The 18,365-nt window shown below is 48.9% G+C and overlaps 1 protein-coding gene across 1 annotated transcript; it reads left to right on the forward strand.

The window, feature by feature from the left end:
• The first annotated feature begins 341 nt into the window (after positions 1–341).
• Positions 342–15,404, forward strand: BNIP5 (BCL2 interacting protein 5). The gene is made up of 12 exons (XM_081042471.1): positions 342–448; positions 1,309–1,940; positions 2,921–3,037; positions 4,593–4,657; positions 4,885–5,125; positions 6,148–6,279; positions 7,443–7,504; positions 7,713–7,944; positions 8,780–8,911; positions 9,767–9,831; positions 11,500–11,757; positions 13,291–15,404. The coding sequence occupies exons 2-12, from the start codon at positions 1,313–1,315 to the stop codon at positions 13,324–13,326; spliced, it is 1,968 nt and encodes a 655-aa protein (XP_080898597.1). The 5' UTR covers positions 342–448; positions 1,309–1,312; the 3' UTR covers positions 13,327–15,404.
• The last annotated feature ends 2,961 nt before the right edge of the window (positions 15,405–18,365 follow it).

Below are 18,365 nucleotides of genomic sequence, written 5' to 3' on the forward strand. Positions count from 1 at the left end.
GTTTGTGTGAGATATTTATTCATTTGTTTAATAAGTACTCATTGAGTGTTACTGATGTGCCGGGCATTGTTCTAAGCACTTGGGATACAAGGCCTAGCAAAACGGACAGAGGGAGGGAGAGAGACCCAGACAACAAACATTAAACACTGGATACTAAGATAAGGTGGGAGAGGCTGTGCTAATGGGGGGGCACAGGGAGGTCCTCTATGGGAAGGTGACGTTTGAGTAGAGCCCTGAAGGAAGTTAGGGAACAAATTATAAGGCTGTCTAGGCGAAGAATGTTCTAGAAAGACGGAACAGCCAGTGTGAAGGCCCTGAGGCAGAGCGGGTCTGAGGGAGAGTGAGCAGGGCTGTGAGTGCAGTGGAGTAAGAGGGGACTGGAGAAGTAGTGGGGCCTTGTCACCCATTGTCAGGACTTTGACGGGGAATGAAACAGGAGCCATTGGAGGTAGGAGCGTGACCCGCTCTATGCTGCTCTTATGCTGGAAAAGCCCCATGGCTGCTGAGAGGAGAAGTTGCTGTAAGGAGGACAAGGGTAGAGTAGGGAGACCAGGTAGAAGGTAACTGGAATAGTTCAGGCGAGTGGCGATGGTGGTGGAGGAGGTGGGGGGACATGTTTGATGTCAGGATGAGGTTGAAAGCGGAACCAACAGGCTTTGCTGACGGATCGCATGTGAGGAGTGAGAGAAAGGAGTCAAGGATGACTTCAAATTTTTGTTTTGAGCGATTGGGAGAACAGAGTTGCCATTTACTGAGCTGTCTTGTGACATATTCTCGACAGCCTATGAAAAAGACAGGCAGGGTCTCAGGCACGTTTCAGATGAGGACATTAGGCCAGAAAATGTGCATGAGCTGCCCCAAGTGCTGAGGCTAATAAGAAGCAGGCCTTGGCCTCTGGCTCCCCCTGTATTAATTTCCTCTTCCTGCTGGAAAAAAATACCACAAACTCAGTGGCTTGGAACAACCCAAATTAACTATCTTACAATTATGGAGGTTAGAAGTCCAAAATCAGTCTCAATGGACTAAAATCAAGGTGTTGGCAGAGCTGTGTTACTTCTCGGGGCACGATAGACCGGCTGTGAGATCTGGGGCGTGACCTCTCGTGGCTGTTTTTTCATCTGGAAAATGGGGGCAAGGGCACCCCTGCCTCTCAGGGCTATTGAGGAATTAAAATGGGACACCAAGTTTGAGAGTTGAGGTTATTCACATGAGTGGGTAGGATGGATGGGCGTACAGGTCAGCCTTGTTGGCCCACCTGGGACGTCTCTGCTAGGCCTCTTCTAAGAGAGCTGTCTGTTTTGGTTGTAGCGCAATGGAGCATCCGCGGGGCCCGAAGAAGTCTCTGTCACAGAGGAGAGCCAGGTCTCTGGACCGGTCGCAAGACCCTAGGAAGGACTCCTGGGACTGCCGGTGCCTTTCCCTGCCCACCACCCCCTACAGGCAGGAGGTTCCTTGGGTGGCCAGCGATGGGAGCAGACATCCCGAGAGCCCAGCACAGCCTGTGGAGACTTGGAGCACCTCGGGTGCAGCCCTCAGCCTGGAAGAGACCAGGGAGTTTCTCCCCAGTGAGCAGAGGCCCCCACTGGACACCAAGAAGGACAAGGCCCCGAGGCGGGCCCAGCACGGGTGGCTGAAGAGTATACTGAACTTCTTCCTGAACACAGGCTCTGAGGAGAGCAAAGAAAAGGCCAGCCGGAAGGCGAAGGGGAAGGAGGGCCGCCCCCAGCCTGCAGAATCCTCTGAGTCACCGGGGGAGCCAGCTCCCAGGAAGAAAGCCCACGACAAGAAGGCCAGTCGCAAGAAACACAGTCTCCAGAAGCACGGTGAAGAGGAAACCAAGGCGGCCCAAGATCAAGAAGATGAAGGTCAAGAGGCCGTGCTGCCCAAGAAGACCGCTGCCTTGCGCTCCGAGGAGGCTGACCAGGGCCCAGCACCCAGGGGTGAGCAGACCATGCCTGTTTCTATGGTAACCCTAGTGCCCCACCGCCAAGGGCGAGTGTGCTCTAAGTTGGCTCCTCAAACGTCTCAACTAAGGGGACGTGGAAGGCGAGACAGGGACAACAACACTGTGAAATTTCCTTGAGGCAGAATAGCACTGTGGTTGCAAGCTTGAGGTCAAACCCAGGTTCCACCACACACAAGCTGTGGGACCCGGGGTTGGCAACTTTCCTCTCTGAGACTCAATTTTTTTCTCACTGATAAAATGGAGATGATAACAGTGCATCTCACGGAGTGGCCGTGGCCCAGAGCTGGCACATGGAAAGTGCTCCGTGGATGACAGCTGTTACTATTAAGTACTCTAGTTCAAGGAGCATGAACCAGGGAGGAATGGGAAGGCAGGAAGGGAGGCGAGGAGGGAAGCCCTGGTCCCCCCTCCCCCCACTAGTCCACCTGTGAGGACAGGGCGTGGGAGCTGGGGAAGGAGACAGAACCCACTGCAGGGGTTCTGCTTCTAGACTTGACTCCACCAGGAATAAACTTGATGTGTGACCTTGAGTGAGTTGCTGCCCCTCTCTGGAAACTTTGATTTCTCATTTGGAAAATGAGGAAGCTGGTCCCCCAACGTGCCTTCCTTTTGTAACTCCTAGCGTCCTGGAGTTCAATGTCCCACAGGCACCTGGAGGGAGATGGAGCTTTGCCCTGTAGCACTCAGAAGGCACCATGTCCTTAAAGGGGAGAAAGAGACCCAAGGAAGACCCAGGATATTGAGTGTGTGTTGGGGGAAGGACGCCTGGGTTGGAGCAGCCTCTTTTCTAATGGAAACCTTGGCAGGTTTCTGATTTTTTTGCTTAAGCCTAGTGCTGGCTACAGCTGTGCCCCTCGTGCTGTGAATTCTGTACCCTTTTCTTGTGTTGATTAACGAAGTCAGAAGAATGTCGGTGACACAACCACACCCACACTGCTTTCCTCTTTATTCCAGGTGGGGAGGAGTCTGATCACCAGTCCTTGCTCATCGATGGCGGGGTTACTGGCGTCTCAGAGCTTTCTTCCCGAGCCACAGGTCACCTGCAGGAAGAGGAGTTCAAAAAGCTTGACGGTGGGTCAGAATCTACTTAGTGTCTTCTTTGCCTGCAGCTGGGGCTGCCATTACCAAACGAGACTGGCTGCTCTGGATGACTGCCCAGGCCTTGGATGGTCACTCTCAAAATGCGTGCACTGATCTTGCCCTTTCTGGGACTTCTGGTCACATTTACTTATTTTAGTTTCATGGAAGGCAGAACGACTGCTGGCAAATGCTCCTGCTTATGTGTTTATGAGCATGGAACTTTTTTTTAGTCTTTTTAAATTTATAGAAGAAATATAGAATTTATATATATATATATATATTTAAATATATAGAAAAGTGGAAAAGAATAGTTCTATGCACACTCGTATATATGCTCACAGTTGTTAACAGGTGGCTATATTTGCTGTGTGTGTGTGTGTGTGTGTGTGTGTGTGTGTAATTTTGTTGCTGAACCATGTTAAGTAAAATGATGCTTCATTCTTAAATACTTAAGCACAAGTCTCCAAGAAATAAGGACAGTCTTATGTAAAACCACAATATTGTTATTGCCCCTAATAAATCAATAATGCTCCATTAACCTAACTCCCCATCAAGAATGGGCATATTTTTAAAGGTGGGAAACAGAGGAGCTATACATCTGTCAAAAAATAAGTAAAAGGAGTTCAGTTGGTTATTTTGCAGGATTTTTTTTCTTTTACATGCTAATTGTTTTCTCGCATGAGAAGGAATCAGCTAGTAGACTGAATCAAGGAACAAAAGCCGAACAGGATTTATAAATGATAGAGAAAGGAGGGAGGAGAGTGAGGGGTGGAAAAGTCTGCAGACAGTCTGGGAACAGGGCATCCTGTTTGCACCTCCTTTCGTGTAAACTGGTCAGCTGGCAGCTAGCAGAGGCCACTCTGGGCACACTGTGTTTGTGTAGGGTGATGGGGGTATCACAGAAAACCATGAATGCTGCTTGCAGCTTCTCTGTAAGCACTTGGGAGTGTGGCTGAGGCATCGACGTGCCAGGCAGTCTGTGTCCTGGAGGCTGGAGTCCCTCCATCTTCCACCCCTCACCTTAGGCCAGGTCTCCACCATTTTTCCCACTGGAATTTTGCAGGTTGAAAGGTCAGCATTAGCCTTGCAAAGTATTTCCAAGCACAGGCCCTCATCTGATGGCTTGACAGCCTTCTGAAGGAAGCAGGACAGGGATTATGATCCACATTTCACAGGGAAAGAAATGAAGGCCCAGAGAGAATAGGAAATGTACCCAAAGTCACACAGTTTGCTGAACCCAAAGCAGATATTTATAGATCTGTAGAGTTAATAGTGGGGTTACAGTGGAATGTTTAAAGGACTGACCTGGAATTTCCTGCAAAGTCTCATGCTTTGGCCTAGTACCTTTCCAACCCTCTCTCAGAAGGACCAGCTCCTGGGAAATGGTGCTTTCTGCCACTTCTGTGGCCTAAGGAGCTGTTTTAAGAGGACCCTCATTTAATACAGATGAAAGGCCCAGGTGGGTCTCAGAAGATCAAGCAGGTCATTACAGAGGGTTTGTCTATGTATCTGGAAAAATTAACCAGGCACATTCACTTTCTTTCAGAGGATACTATTATCCGGATGATAGCACAATTGCTCCAAAAAGTGGGAGACCAGTGGCAAGAAGAGGTGAGGAGCAAACTGTCTGAGATCCCCATGGGCTTGCCGCCCCCTCCTCCTCCTGCTCAAGCCCCACCTGTCCTCCAGGCCTCCCACCTCCCCTGCTCTGGGCTCTGTCACCTCTCTTGCCTGGGGCCACCTTGAACCACTTGGGTGCTGTTGACTTGCTTCTCAGGGAGCTTTCCCCTCTCCTCAAGGTCAGGGACTCAATTCAGTTTCTCTCATCTCCCCCACAGCTGTGTAAAGCCTGTCAGCCAAAGGTGGCTCCACAAAGCCCAGCACCAGCCTCCAGGAAGAAATCCCAGGAGAAAAAGCCTAACCTCAGGAGAGCCTTTCCTCATAAGAAACATGGCCCCGAGGAGCCCAAGAGAGCAGGGACTGCAGACGTTTCCAGCCCAGACTCCCGGCTGCCCAAGAGGCCCAGCTATCTGTTCCTGTGTGTTGGAGACCATCGACCCTCCAACTCCAGCAGCCTTGGTGAGCAGATTGTTACCATAGCAACACTGCAGCTGCCTCCAGCTCTGGAAGTTTCCCCAGGGCTGGAATTGGCCACTTTAAGAGCTACCATCCCAGTTCTGACTTTTGTTCTTCCCTGAGTAATGTGGGGAGGAGAAAAGGGATGTCAGCACTCACCTCCACACACGAGACCTCACCATCTAGGCAACCCAGCTAAGCCTCCAGTGGAAATTGTTTTCAGGGACCCCCACCCTCCTGAGCTCTTCACAGCCCCAGTTTCCACGTCCTGGCAGTGGGAAGCATGTGCAGGAAGAAACTGGAGCCGGGGAGACAGGAGACCTGGGTTCTGAGCTGTATGTTCTCTGTCATTCCCCATCTCTGTGTCTCAGTCTCCTCACCTGTAAAATAAGACACATCCCTACTGCAAATCTATACTCAACCAGTCCTCACAGCCTTTTTATGAAGTACATATTATTATCTGCATTTTGCAGATGAGGGCACTAATACAATATGTTCAAGGTCACATGACCCATCAGTGATGGAGCCAGAGGCAGAGGGACAAAGGATCATCTTGGGTGTCGGGGGAACAGCTGAACAGGTTATTTGGCCAGGGGAATTTACGTATCAGAAAGGAGGGGGTAGTGCTTACTACCAAAGAGTGGGTCCCCAGTGGTGAAATCTCAGGCCACAGTGGGAGATATATTCATGCAGAGGATTCTGACCTAATGTGTCAATTCATTTTGTGGAATCAGGCATTTCCTTTCTAACTCCTTGATCAAGCCAAGATGGTGGAGGGGTAAGGTACTAGGGGACGGAGGTGGGGTAGCAAAGCCCAGGAAGCCAGGTGTGTGGAAGAGGGTAAAGGAGCTTGGTCTGGGCCAGCAAACCAGCGCCACGGCCCTGCCCAGCAGCTCACCTCCACCCCAGCTCCCTCCACCGTGATCTGGCCACAGAGCACACGGTAGAGGCTGTGCTAACTTCTTCGCAGTGGTCAGCACCCTCGGACTGACAAAACACACTCACTATTTCATCTTGCTTCTCAGACTTGGAAGAACCGGAAGTCCAAGAGGCCTTGTCTACAGATTGTGGGGGTCCAAGTCCCTCGGAGTTTTCTCCCCAAGCAGGAAGCCAGGGACCCGAAGAAGACTTGCAGCTGAACAGAACCTCGGAATTCAGTTAGTACCCCCTCTCCTTTTCTCAGAGGTCCCTTGCAAAACATCTGGCCTGACCCCTCCACTTGTGGAAGAGAAACTGAACCAGAGAGAGGCAGTGACTTGTCCTGACCCAGCTCTGGGTGAAGCAGGCTAGGGAGGCAGAGTGGGGCTCAGAGCACAGGCCCCGAGCCAGACAGCTGTTACCTACTCTGTCTGAGCCTCAGTTGCAAAGCACAGTAGCGCTGGCGTCCTCCTTGTTGAGGCCGACCTAAGGTGATTCGAGAAAGGCAATTGGCCACAGCAAGGGCTCAGTAGATGGATGGTGTGGTTTAGGGCCTGGATTTGAATTTGGGCTCTGACCACTTCTAGAAGTGTGAACTTGGACAAGTTGCTTCATCTCAGGTCTCAGTTTCCTCATCTGTATAATGGGGATAGTAATAGTACCAATTTCCTAGACGTGTTGGAGGCGCTAAATGAATTAATGCGGATAAAGCGTTTTGAGCAGGACCCATTAGCGGCTAATAAATGTTAGCTCTCATTTATTGTTATTATTATTATGGTGGTGATGCAGAGCCTCAGGAGAAGTAAAGAAGATAGAAAGGGGGTAGGGGCCATAGGAGAGAAGCTCCCGTCACCATTATTATTATTTTCTCATTGGCAGGGCCAAGCTTAGAATCATATAATCACAGTCCGTTCTGTGTCTGAAGATACTCTTAAAGATCTGCTTCCCTCACCTCCCCCGTTCTGTCTTACTTACTTTTCACAAGAAAATGTGCCTTGAAGGGGAATCGAGAAGGGCCCCTGTTGTACCTAGAAAAGGAGGGATGTGGGGGTGGGGGGACTTGTGGGACCAGGCCTTTCCAGATGACCTTACTCAGCTTCAACGGAGGCACAGGCCTCGGCTGCTTTCCTCACACCTAATGTGGCACATCTAGGCCCTCACTCGTGAATGGATAAGTGAATATGTTCCCTTGAAACCAGCTCTGCCCTCAGGCCACATCTGAGCAAACTCTGGGCCCCCAGGAGGAGTCAAGGCTGAGACAACCACAAATGTGAGCTTATAAGCACTTTAGAGACTCGTGAGAATTACCCAGGGAGCCACCTGGGCCTTAGGAAATGAAGACAGACCACAGAAGAGCTTTTCTCAGCATTAGAGTGTAAGCAACCACTTTGTTCTTTTTTAGAAGAATTTATCCAGACGATCATTGACCTACTCCAGGATGAGGAGGAGCAGGAAGGAGAGAAGGTGAGGACGTTCCCCGTGTAGACCCTGCCCCATCTGGCATAACTGCCTTGCCCCTCCCCCAATTCTGCATCTGTGGCTCTTCTCTCTGGGCCACAGCCTCTGGTCCACAGTGTGTCTCTTTCGGGGCCTGCCAATCTCTTTCCCCAGCTCACTTGCAATTTCTTCAAAGTCAAGGGCCTTGACTCAGTTTCTCTCATCTCGTCTGCAGCAATTTCAAGTCCAGGAGCCAGATGTGGCTGCAGAAAACCTGGCTTCCACCTGCAGGAAGAAATCCCACAAGAAAAAGTCCAGCTTCAGAAAAGCCTTTTCTCATAAAAAACATGGCTCCAAGGAGCCCAAGAGAGCAGGGGCTACAGGCACTGCCAGCCCGGACTCCCGGCTGCCCAAAAGGCCCAGCTATCTGCCCCTGTGTGTTGGGGGCCATCGGTCCAGCAGCCTTGGTGAGTAGGCCTGGTGTTGCCATGGTAACACAGGCTGTCTCTGACCTGAGGTTTCCTCCAGGACAGAGGCGGGCCAGCTGTATGGCCTGTTCTTTTGTTTTGACTTTTGCTCTCCGCTCTGAGCACAGTGGGGAGGTGTGAGAGGGCTGGCAGGACCCACCACTCAAGACACACTCCCCCCTCTTCAGCACACACACACATAAACACTTAAGGATGAATGTGAAATGAGAGCAGTGTATTTGTGCATGAGACAAGTGCCTCAGAATCATGTGGAAAGCTAATGGAGACCCAGGTTTGATGAAGGAGGATATGACCTGGTCTATCTTTTCACTGCACTGAAGGGTGAGGGCCACTGGTGTACAGTGATTCCCCTGACATTTATGGAGTGCCTACTACGTGCTGCTTTCACACACATTATCTCATCTAACCTGCTCACAACCCTGGGAGGCCAGTCTTATTACTCCCATTGGACAGATGGAGAAAGCGAAGTTCCAACAGGCTGACTCAGCAAAGCCCCGCAGTGTTAAAGGGGACGTGGGTTCACTCATTGGGACCTGTTGGCAGGCCTGCTTGTTTTCCTCCTAGATTAAGAGGAGGCAGAGGGGGTTGGTAGAAGAAAGAATGAGATTTCTGGAGGGGGCAAATAGAGCCCTGCGAACTCCTCTGAGGTGGGTCAGGGTGGGGGGCCTAGGTGTTCACCCAGGAGCCTGGGAAACCAGGACCCCTCCTGTGCCAGTGCCTTCGGACAGCTTCTTGTCAGAACCTGGACACAGCTATGTGCTTGTGGACTTGAGACAGGTACAAACACACTCACACCAGCTCTTTTTGCCCTCAGATTCGGAGGGACCTGAGTTCCAGGAGTCCTCGCCTGCAGAAGGGGGCCCAGCTGGATCCCCAGGAGCTCCTGCCCACACCAGTAGCCACAAGCCAGAAGGGAGACCTCTGCCGGATGGAGCATCTGAATCTAGTTAGTACCACCCTGCTTTTACCTGGTGCCCATGGCTTTCACAGGCTGGTTCCAAGTAGGGAACTGGGAGGGCAGCTGACAAATATCTAGGAGATTCTAGAAGGGCAGGGAGGAGACAGAGTTGGCCTTTCAGCAGGAGCGGCTGGGGCAGCATTGGAGGTGGAGAGCCTTCTCCAGGTAGAGAATACCTGTCTATTCTGGGGGATGTCACTTCACCCCACCCCACCCCACCCCATTGGTTTGTTTGAATGTTCGTGAAATTCCTAGCTTGCTCAGGAATTTCATAACCAGTGGTATACTGGTAGCCTCTTGTGGGGGTAGTGGGGAGTCCTGACCTGTAGCATTTGCAGATTTCTGTGGTACAAATATTCCCACCATGGCCAATTTCAATCTGCCAACAGTTTGCAACAACGGGTCCACAGTTTCCTGAATAGTTACAATGAACTCTTGGTATGAGCAGCCACCTGCCCTGACCCATAGGAGCCTTCCTGCTGCTGCAGTAGCCTTGGCGTTCCCCTTCTCTGCATTCCAATTCGCTGCTCCTGGTCTCAGCTCCCATGCCTGACCACACTACTCTGTAGCCTAGATAAGGGACATTGGGAGGTCTCAGTTTTCCCATCTGTCAAATGGAGCTAAATGTGGTTACAGATGAAGAGTGGCAGGCCAAAGTCCCTTGTATTTCTATAACGCAATCCCAAGCGAAGCTCGGTTCTACCTAGTTTGGGGAAGATTTTCCTTTGCCCTTCACAACTCAGCTGCATGCTGTGTTTTAGAGACAACATACCTACTGTAATCGATGGATGTGTTATTGTAGAACTTGTCAACAATGCCTCAATGCTTCTTTATTTTCCTTAGAAGAGCTGATCATCCAGAAGCTGGTGGCCCTTCTCCAAGAAGTGGACAGCCATTTGGGGGAGCAGGTGAGAACCCAACCCCGAGACCTCATCAACACACAACTAAGTTCAATCCCCATCTCTGGGTGACCTTGGCGTGTCCCTGAACTTCTCTTTAGCAAAAAGAGGAATAAATACCTACTGGACAAAGTATCGTGCATATAAAGATATATGCACTATACATAATATAGTAAATATTTTTTTATAAATAATATTTATAAAAAATATTATTTATAAAAAAGCTTTATAAATAATATAAAGCTCATGTGGCTCCCCCTGCCAGCCAGACCTACCCCAATCCAAATCCTCCTTGAAGTTCTGCTCATGCCCCACCTCCTTGGAAGCCTCCTTCCCCGAGTCTGGATGGCTTTGGATTGGGGGAGGTCCTGGCACACCCTTCAGCCTTTATATGGCCTCCAAGTCTTTCAAGCTTTTAGATTTTCCTCCCCTGCTAGCTAGCCTATAACAGAAGGTTCCCTGCTCGTGAAAACCTCACAGTCTATTTGGGAAGACAAACGCAGATCGCATATGAAGCGGTCATTAGGTGTGAGCGCAGATCCCAGATGATTGATCAGTGGACGCTGTTGGTGCCTGGCCTCACAGGGGACACCGGCTGGCACCTGCATCCTTTTGCCTGAGGACTGGCCCCCAGCTGCACTTTGCCACGCTCATAGGCCAGAATTGACAACCTCCGTCTCCCTAGAAGCAACCCTTATCCAACAGTTGATGGGAGCTGGTGGATACAAACTCCATCTCCCTGGCCCTGGAGGGGAGAACTTTGAGGAGCTGGTTTCTGGAACGCCCTGAGGGGAGGGTTAGGCTCCAGCCTGTGTGGCTGCTTCCCACCTTTGTCCCAGGTCTGTGTTTCCCCATCAATGTTTCCTGAGTTCACTTACAACCTAAAGGAGCTGCACCCGAGATCTTGTCTTCGGGGCTGCCTCTGGGGGAACCGGACCTAAGACATTTAGGCATTAAGAGGAAGAGGCTTAGGGTGGGAACTAAAATTCATTGAACATCTACTCTGCACAAAACATTTTACATAAACGATCTCACTTAATCTCCTCCCCCAACAACGATCAGGGAGGGTGGGGATACTGTGTTTCCCTGAAAATAAGACAAGACAGACAATCAGCTCTAATATAAGACCCGGTATTATATTATATTATATTATATTATATTATATTATATTATATTATATTATATTATATTATATTATATTACATTACATTACATTACATTATATTATATAAAACCCGGTCTATATACCATATAAGTATATAGTAAAATACAACCGGGCCTTATATTAATCTTTGCTCCAAAAGACGCATTAGAGCTGATTGTCTGGCTAGGTCTTATTTTTCGTCATAACACGGTATTATAATATCTCCATTTTATACATGACAAAGCAGAGGCTCAGAGATATCACACAGCTAAAGTAAATGCGATTTAAGCATAGTTATCTGGGTCCAAAGACCTGCACTTTTTTTTCCCCCCACTTTGTCCTGCTGTTTGCAGCTGGACCTTGCAGAGCAGATTCAGAGTGGCTGTGGATGGAGGGGGGCATTTAACCAGGGAGCTGGTGGCTAAATAAGGAGGCTCACTTAGCTTTGCCGCGTGGAGTTGAGGGTGGGGGCAATGGGTGGGAGGGCGTAACTAGCAGCAACACTGATGGCCTGCTTTCATTTCTGCTTCCAGATCAGGCGACACCCCAGCTTTAAGAGGTTTTTTTACCAGCAATCAGACGCCTCCCTCAAAAAGCTGGCAGCCACCCTGCGCCGACAAGGGGCGCACTCCACAAAGCCCGGCATGAACCTTTCCGAGAGACGTTACCAGTTCGCCTTTGCCTTGGCTAACAAATTTGCTGCCAACAGGGGCCGCACCGACCTCAGCCTCAGGGGTCTGTACTACAGGCAACGCTGTTACCCCCAGTACCTATACAGGGAGGCCCAGCAGGTGAGAAAGGCTCGTAGTCATGACAGGATACGCTTACTCTCCTCGCCCTTCCCCTGCTTAGTTTAGGACTTTTGGGTCCAGCTCAAATGCCACCCTTTTGCTGAGGCCTTCTAAGAAAATTACATCACAGTGACCTTTGCTTGATAATTAGCATCTTCTTTATTAGGCTCTGGTCTCTGTGCGCATTTTTGTACTTTTTGATACCAGTATGGACCATTGGATCGGCGGCTATCTTAGCTTGCCCCCTTGGTATTTCATGGTTTCTGCTGCTTGGCTTCCCAATTCAGGAGACCGTCCTAAAATTGAAATAACAAAGCAAAGTAAGATTACATATCAAATAAGGAGTGGTGGAGATAGACGAGAGGGATCTGTGGTCTGTTTGGTTCTTGAAGGCTTCCAAAAAGTGCTCCTTCACTGACCTTGGTCGATGGATTAGGAATAGCTTCTCCCCTGCCGTTTCTCTCTGATTTGCTTTCCTGCTTTCCCAAGGCACTGAGATGTTTCCTTTGGAAATAATATTAATTCCTGATTTTTTACAAATATGAGTTTTCACATGTTTTCTGGAGGACTCTGAGAAACAGTTTTCCCCTCACTTTTTAAATTCACTTAGGATAGCCTGCTTACACACGTTGGACCCGATCTATAGAGCAGAAGCTACAGAATGAAGGTGTGACTTTAAAGGAATGAAATGTTCTGTTTGTTAGTGTTGGAAACACAGGGCCAGAACTTCTACATGCAAATAGTCTCGCGGGAAATCAGAGCATTATTGCAGTGATGTCACCATCACTCAGACCCTCTGTTTTCCTCTCCCAGAGTTACCTTTGGGAGCCATGTGCTAGGTCTTGCAAGAAGGCTGGTCTTATTTCACGATACTTGTACCTTGTTCTTTGAATGCTCTGTACAACACGCGCTTGTTTTCCTGGTGAAAAGTCCTGTGACCTTGGGATTTCTCTTTTCTCAGCCTCACTGTCTTCTCCCGGAGAATGGGGATATTACAGATCATTTGCCCTCTAACATGGGTTAGACAGCTTATGGAGTGATTTGAGTTCTTTGCGAAAGATATTACAGAAACGTCAGTTCCGCTATCCTCAGAAGCCCTAACTCCAATCTCTGGTTTTACTCATCATTCATTCATTTACTCACGTATTCATTCAACAAATAGATAGTGTTTCAGGTGCTGTGGGGGCCTGTGGAAGGTTCTGCGAGCAGAAAAGACAGAATGTTTACTGATGACAAAATTAAATATCAATTAAAAGCCAAATTAGTGGTAACCGAGGTCAATAAAGCAAGTTGGTTCTGGGAGACTTCTAGGAGGTAGCAGGCATTGATTTTGACTTTTAAGGATGGAGAGGCTGTAGATGGGGAGAAAGAACCAGGAGAACACTGTAGGCAGAAGGTACTGTGTGAGCAGAGACTCTGAGGTGGGAGCTAGAATGATGTGTTGATGTGTTAATGAGAAGTCTATTGTTATCCGAGTGGGACCCACACATAATTGGGCTCTGATTAAAACCTGTGTTCTTTTTCTCCTTCCAGGACATCACAAGCCCTGAGAGCCAAAGTCCAGATTGAAAGCTGTGCTTTGCACTCAAAGCACCCTTGAATGAGCCACAGAATTGGTCGCTTTAGCCAGGAGACCCTGAAGATGCTTCACGATGTCCCAATCCAGTGCTCCACAGACATGACTGCAGACAAGAGTGGACAGCTTTTCTGTGTCCACACGTGGTCGTGGGCTTATTGAGACTGAGAATACACAAAGCATTTTTCCACGAAACTAGAGGTAGAGACTGTGTTGGGAGAAATAAGCACTGGACTGGGAGTTAGGAGACTCAGGGCTCCTACTGCTGACCTGCGTCCACCTGCTGCGTGACCTGTACATGTCTCCTCTCCCGTCCAGACCTTGGATTCTGGGCTGGACTAGGCGACTCATTGGATCCCGTCTGATTCTGTATTGTTGATGTCTTCCTAAAGAGAGGTAGTGAGTGCTTTTACTCCATAGCTAAATATACCCTCCCCACCAAGTTGGAGGTAATCTTTAAGTCCTCACCGAATAAATGAATGAATGAATGAATGAACAAACGAACGAATGAATAAGGTGGAGAGGAGAACTCCTAAGACGCTGGCAGTTCTGCCAGGCATTTCCTGGGAGGCCTTGCTCCGTAGTTGGAATTGTGCAACCAGTGACTCTATCTCTAAATTGTGGGTTAGGGAGGAAATGGAGGAGCAACCTAAACAAGCATTGGTCCAGAGTGTTAGACAGAGAGGCAAAGCCTTTGCATTCTGGGGACAACCCTAGTGCCACCTCACATGCCCTTGGGTGAGTCTCCTGGTTTTTACTTTCATTTAAGAGTTACTAAATCCTTAATCTTATTTTTTTTATCATCATCTATTTTCTTGATCCACACGGGTGAAAAATATGCCCACTGTCATATAGAGGGCCTGCTGACATTTTTTCAGATGTTAGTTTAAATAAGTCTTAAAAGTAAATTTTTGTTTAATCTCTCGCCAAAATATCCACATGCATTTAAACAGATCTATGTGCATCTATGTGCAATAATTTATTCAGTTGACTGTCCTTAACGCCCATGTGGATATGTAGATGCCTCCCAGGAAGGGAAGACCTATGGATTTGGGATCACTGGCCTCTCAGAAACCTTCCAACCCTGTATCCATCATTCTGTGACCAGGGAATGAAGCTGGTGCCTTGTAGCTCTCATATCCCACAAGGGTTTGCTGAGAGTCAGGGAAAAAATGAATATGAAGGGTTCTGAAATGAAACAGTGCTATGTCCAGATGTGTTGTTATTTTTATTATAGCCACAATCTGGGTATGTTCAGGAAGTGGGGGAGGGCTTCAAGCTGGATCACCATGGACAGTTGCACGGGCGTGCACTGCTCGAGGGCACCATGCCCCAGGAAGTGCCATTCACTTCCCAGACCTTGTGGTGGATTTGTAGCTGTATGACAGTTTCCCCCGATGACAGTAAAGGGTCTTGAGAAAGAGGCTCCTTTCTGTTTTTCAACAAAGGGGAGGTGTGGGCTATTAGAGGCCCTGCCTTCTACACAACTGAACAGTTTCAACAGCCCGATTCAGGTGGACAATTTGCCATGTGTCCGTGCACACCCCACAGGGCGATTAGATGTTGCCTGGAACACATGGCCAGAGGGGAGAGGGTGTTAAAGCGTGGCTGGCAAACTCAGTCTCCTTACGCTCGGTGGACATTGTATTGCTGTGTTGAATCTGCGGGGAGCACCGTGGGGTGGGACTGGGGAAGGGGAGAAGCCCAGGGCAGAGAGGGCTTGGGCACTTACCTGGGACTGGCCTCAGGCCTGAGGGGCAGTTTTAGGAATTTCGACTAAGCATATTCTGAAAGTCATGTAGTGTTACTGCTTCTAAGAAGTGTGTGTGTGTGGGGGGGGGGGAGGTGAGCTATTTATGGATTGATTTTAGGCAGTGTTCAGAGACACTGCACCCAAATGTGAAGGATCAGAAGCCGTTTTGAACTGAGGGTCAGGAACCTTCTGGATGTAGCCTCTTATTTGAAATGATATTCTTTAAGCTGAATGAATATTTGGTATGAATTCCCGATGCTGGTCTCTAACTCTTGTGTTTGTACTGCATTATTTGAACAAATAAAGAAACTGACTTGCACAAAGGTCTCATCTGGATTATTCACAATGGAAGCAAGATGGGGGCCCATCGGCCACATCTAGGCCAGCCTGGTACCTGCAAGGCTGTGGAGCTTTCCTTGTCCTTGCCTGGGGCCTCTCTCTGGATGCTTTTCACGTGGCCCATCCTTGGGGTGCCAACTTGCTGAGGCAATAAAAAAAAGCTCTGGGATAGGTAGGCCTCAGGAGACCTGGGTTTTAGTCCAGATGCCCACAGGCTGATAACCTTGGAGACAAGATACTTGCCCTCCAGACCTGATATTCTACAACTCTGTGACTCTTAAGGTCACAGTTAATTGTATGACCAGGAAAATGTGGGTAGGTCCTAACTCTATATCATCTGTCTTATTAATCCCTAAATTCTGGTGCTCAAAGTCTGTCACTCAGAACCAGATAGAATTGACAGAATACAGTGTCTGGTTTTGGGTCTAGAAAATGTAGTCTTCATTGAAAGGCATTGAAGGCTTCCTTTCCTCTCTCTCAGATAACAAGTGAGTTCGTCCAGTGGCTCCCTGGGGAAGGCGACCCTTTTCTGTGCTAGCTTGTTTTCTTTTCAAGCCACATTTCCATTCCTTGACCCTTGAAGACTCGCTGTAATGCTCTGAGGAGGGCAGGAGAGGGCACTATTATTATCCTTTTGTCACAGATGAGGAAGCTAAGGCTCAGATGGGACGGTACCTTGTTCAAGGTCACACAGCCAGCTATAGACAGAAGCAGGCCAGGACTCCGCTCTGAGAACCCCTGTTTTAGTGCCCTCCATTATTTTCTAATCCATTGGTGTCACACGGGGCAGCCTGCGGGGTCTCTGCTCCCGCTCCCCACATAACCCAGGACACGGTGAGGCCAAAAAGTAACACCCAGGGAGCCATAGATAGGGGAGTCATACCACTATAGTCTCGCTGGCGGCATCCGCCTCTCTGCAATCAGCTCTTGCTAGCTCAGCCACCATCTTCTCGCTAGCCCCCATTTGCTGCTAGTGTAGCCACGGCAGTTATATTAGTGGCCAATGGCTCACTGGTTACAGCTGACGGCCAACTAGCCACAGCTGATGGCCATCCAACCACAGTTTATGGCCATTTACTACCTGAGCCAGCACCTTCCACGTGAGGGCGAGAGCCTGGAAACTGCATTCCTGGCTTTGTCCCCACAATTGGTTCATTTATTCGATATTTATTGAGTACTTATCATGTGCCAAGTCTTGTATAGAAGGCAATCTTTGCCTTTGGGATGCTAATGGACCTCACTGGCTATGGGAATTTTGTGCCAATAGGAATATAGCCAAGTGGACACTAGGTGAGGGTGGGTCTCCCTCAATTCATACCACAGAGGCTTTCAAGAGCCCTAGGGTGTGTGGGAGACACTGCTACTTTGAAAGGCTTTTAAAAGGTGGACAAGTGACATCAGTACATAATTAAGCAAATTACTCACCCTGAGAAGTCAGGAGGCTAAATGGGTGAGTCAGAGATAATGGGGTCAGCAGAGAACTGGTTGGGTTCAGGGTGTTAGTGGGGTTACAGGGAGAGCTGAGCCCAGGTGTCATTTAGACATACTTGTTTGGAAATCTAGAGTGCTCTGGCCTTGCCCTGGACACCAGTAAGTCCTCCCAATTTCAAAGCACAGTGACTGTTGCATCAGAAAAACAATCCATTAGTGTTGGTTTGAGGCAAAAAAGGCATAAGGTGAAAGAAACTAATTAGGGTTGCCAAAGTTAGCAAATAAAAGTATGAATGGCCCAGTTAAATGACAATTTCAGATATACAACAAATAATTACATTACTGGGCACATACTTATAATAAATAATTATTCATTGTTTATCTGAAATTCAAAATTTAACAAAACCTCCTTTATTTTATCTGGCAAACCTGGAACCATTACAAAAACAATTCTCTTAATTACCTCAAGGAAAAGGGAAATTAGCAAAATGAAGGAAAATATGCAAGGGGATTTATTGATACTGTGGGCACAGAGCCAGAAATGCAGTTTCCAGGCTCTCGGCCTCACGTGGAAAGGTGCTGGCTCAGGTAGTAAATGGCCATCAGCTGTGATTGGATGGCCATCAGCTGTGGCTAGTTGGCCGTCAGCTATAACCAGTGAGCCATTGGCCACTAATATAACAGTTGTCGCTACGCTAGCAGCAAATGGGGGCTAGCAAGAAGATGGTGGCTGAGCTAGCAAGAGTGGATTGCAGTTAGCAGGGCGGATTGCAGCTAGCAAGTGGGGTTGGTTGGCAGAGAAGTGGACGGCCGGTTACAGATCGTGTGGCTCCTGCTTCCTGTTTCTCCAACCCAGCCGCCAGCGAGAATATAGTGGTATGACTCCCCTATCTATGGCTCTGTGGGTGTTCTTTTTTGGCCTCACCATGTCCTGCGTTCTTATGTGGGGAGTGGGACCAGAGACCCCGCATTACACCCTGCATGACAGATACTTGTAACTGTAACCTAAGAGCATGTGGCTCTAAATACAGGCTTTCAGTTCAAACAACAGTTAATATCATGTGCAATTCTCCCTGGCACACCAGGGCATATGTATTCCTGAGTTGTGCACGACTAAAACCCTCCCTACCCTGGTTCTCGGCCTTTGGGCACACAGCAGCCTGCAAACAGCAAGACCACTCCAGGAGGAAAGGATTGCCTTTAGGTGGGCCACTCCACAGAACCCCCAGGGTGCTTCCTGTGGCCACAGAAGGTAGAGGGTGCAAGCACACCCGAGACCTGACTCTGCTCAGGCCTCTCAAAGGCACACTGAGGTTCTTCTAGGCAGAATCTTCTGAAGAGTGCTTGCATGGACTCATGTTCCCTGACGTGGTCCTGTTAAACTTAGGCTCCACCGCTCCAGGGGGCCTCCTTGCCATAACAGCTCCCCACCCTCCATGGCTACATTTGCAGACGTGTCCTCAGGCGCCCCTGCCCAGCGCAGGGCTGTCTTCCACCCAGTCCTCTGGG

The sequence above is a fragment of the Rhinolophus hipposideros genome (assembly GCF_964194185.1).
Source record: "Rhinolophus hipposideros genome assembly, chromosome: 3".
NCBI classification, from domain to species: Eukaryota; Metazoa; Chordata; class Mammalia; order Chiroptera; family Rhinolophidae; genus Rhinolophus; species Rhinolophus hipposideros.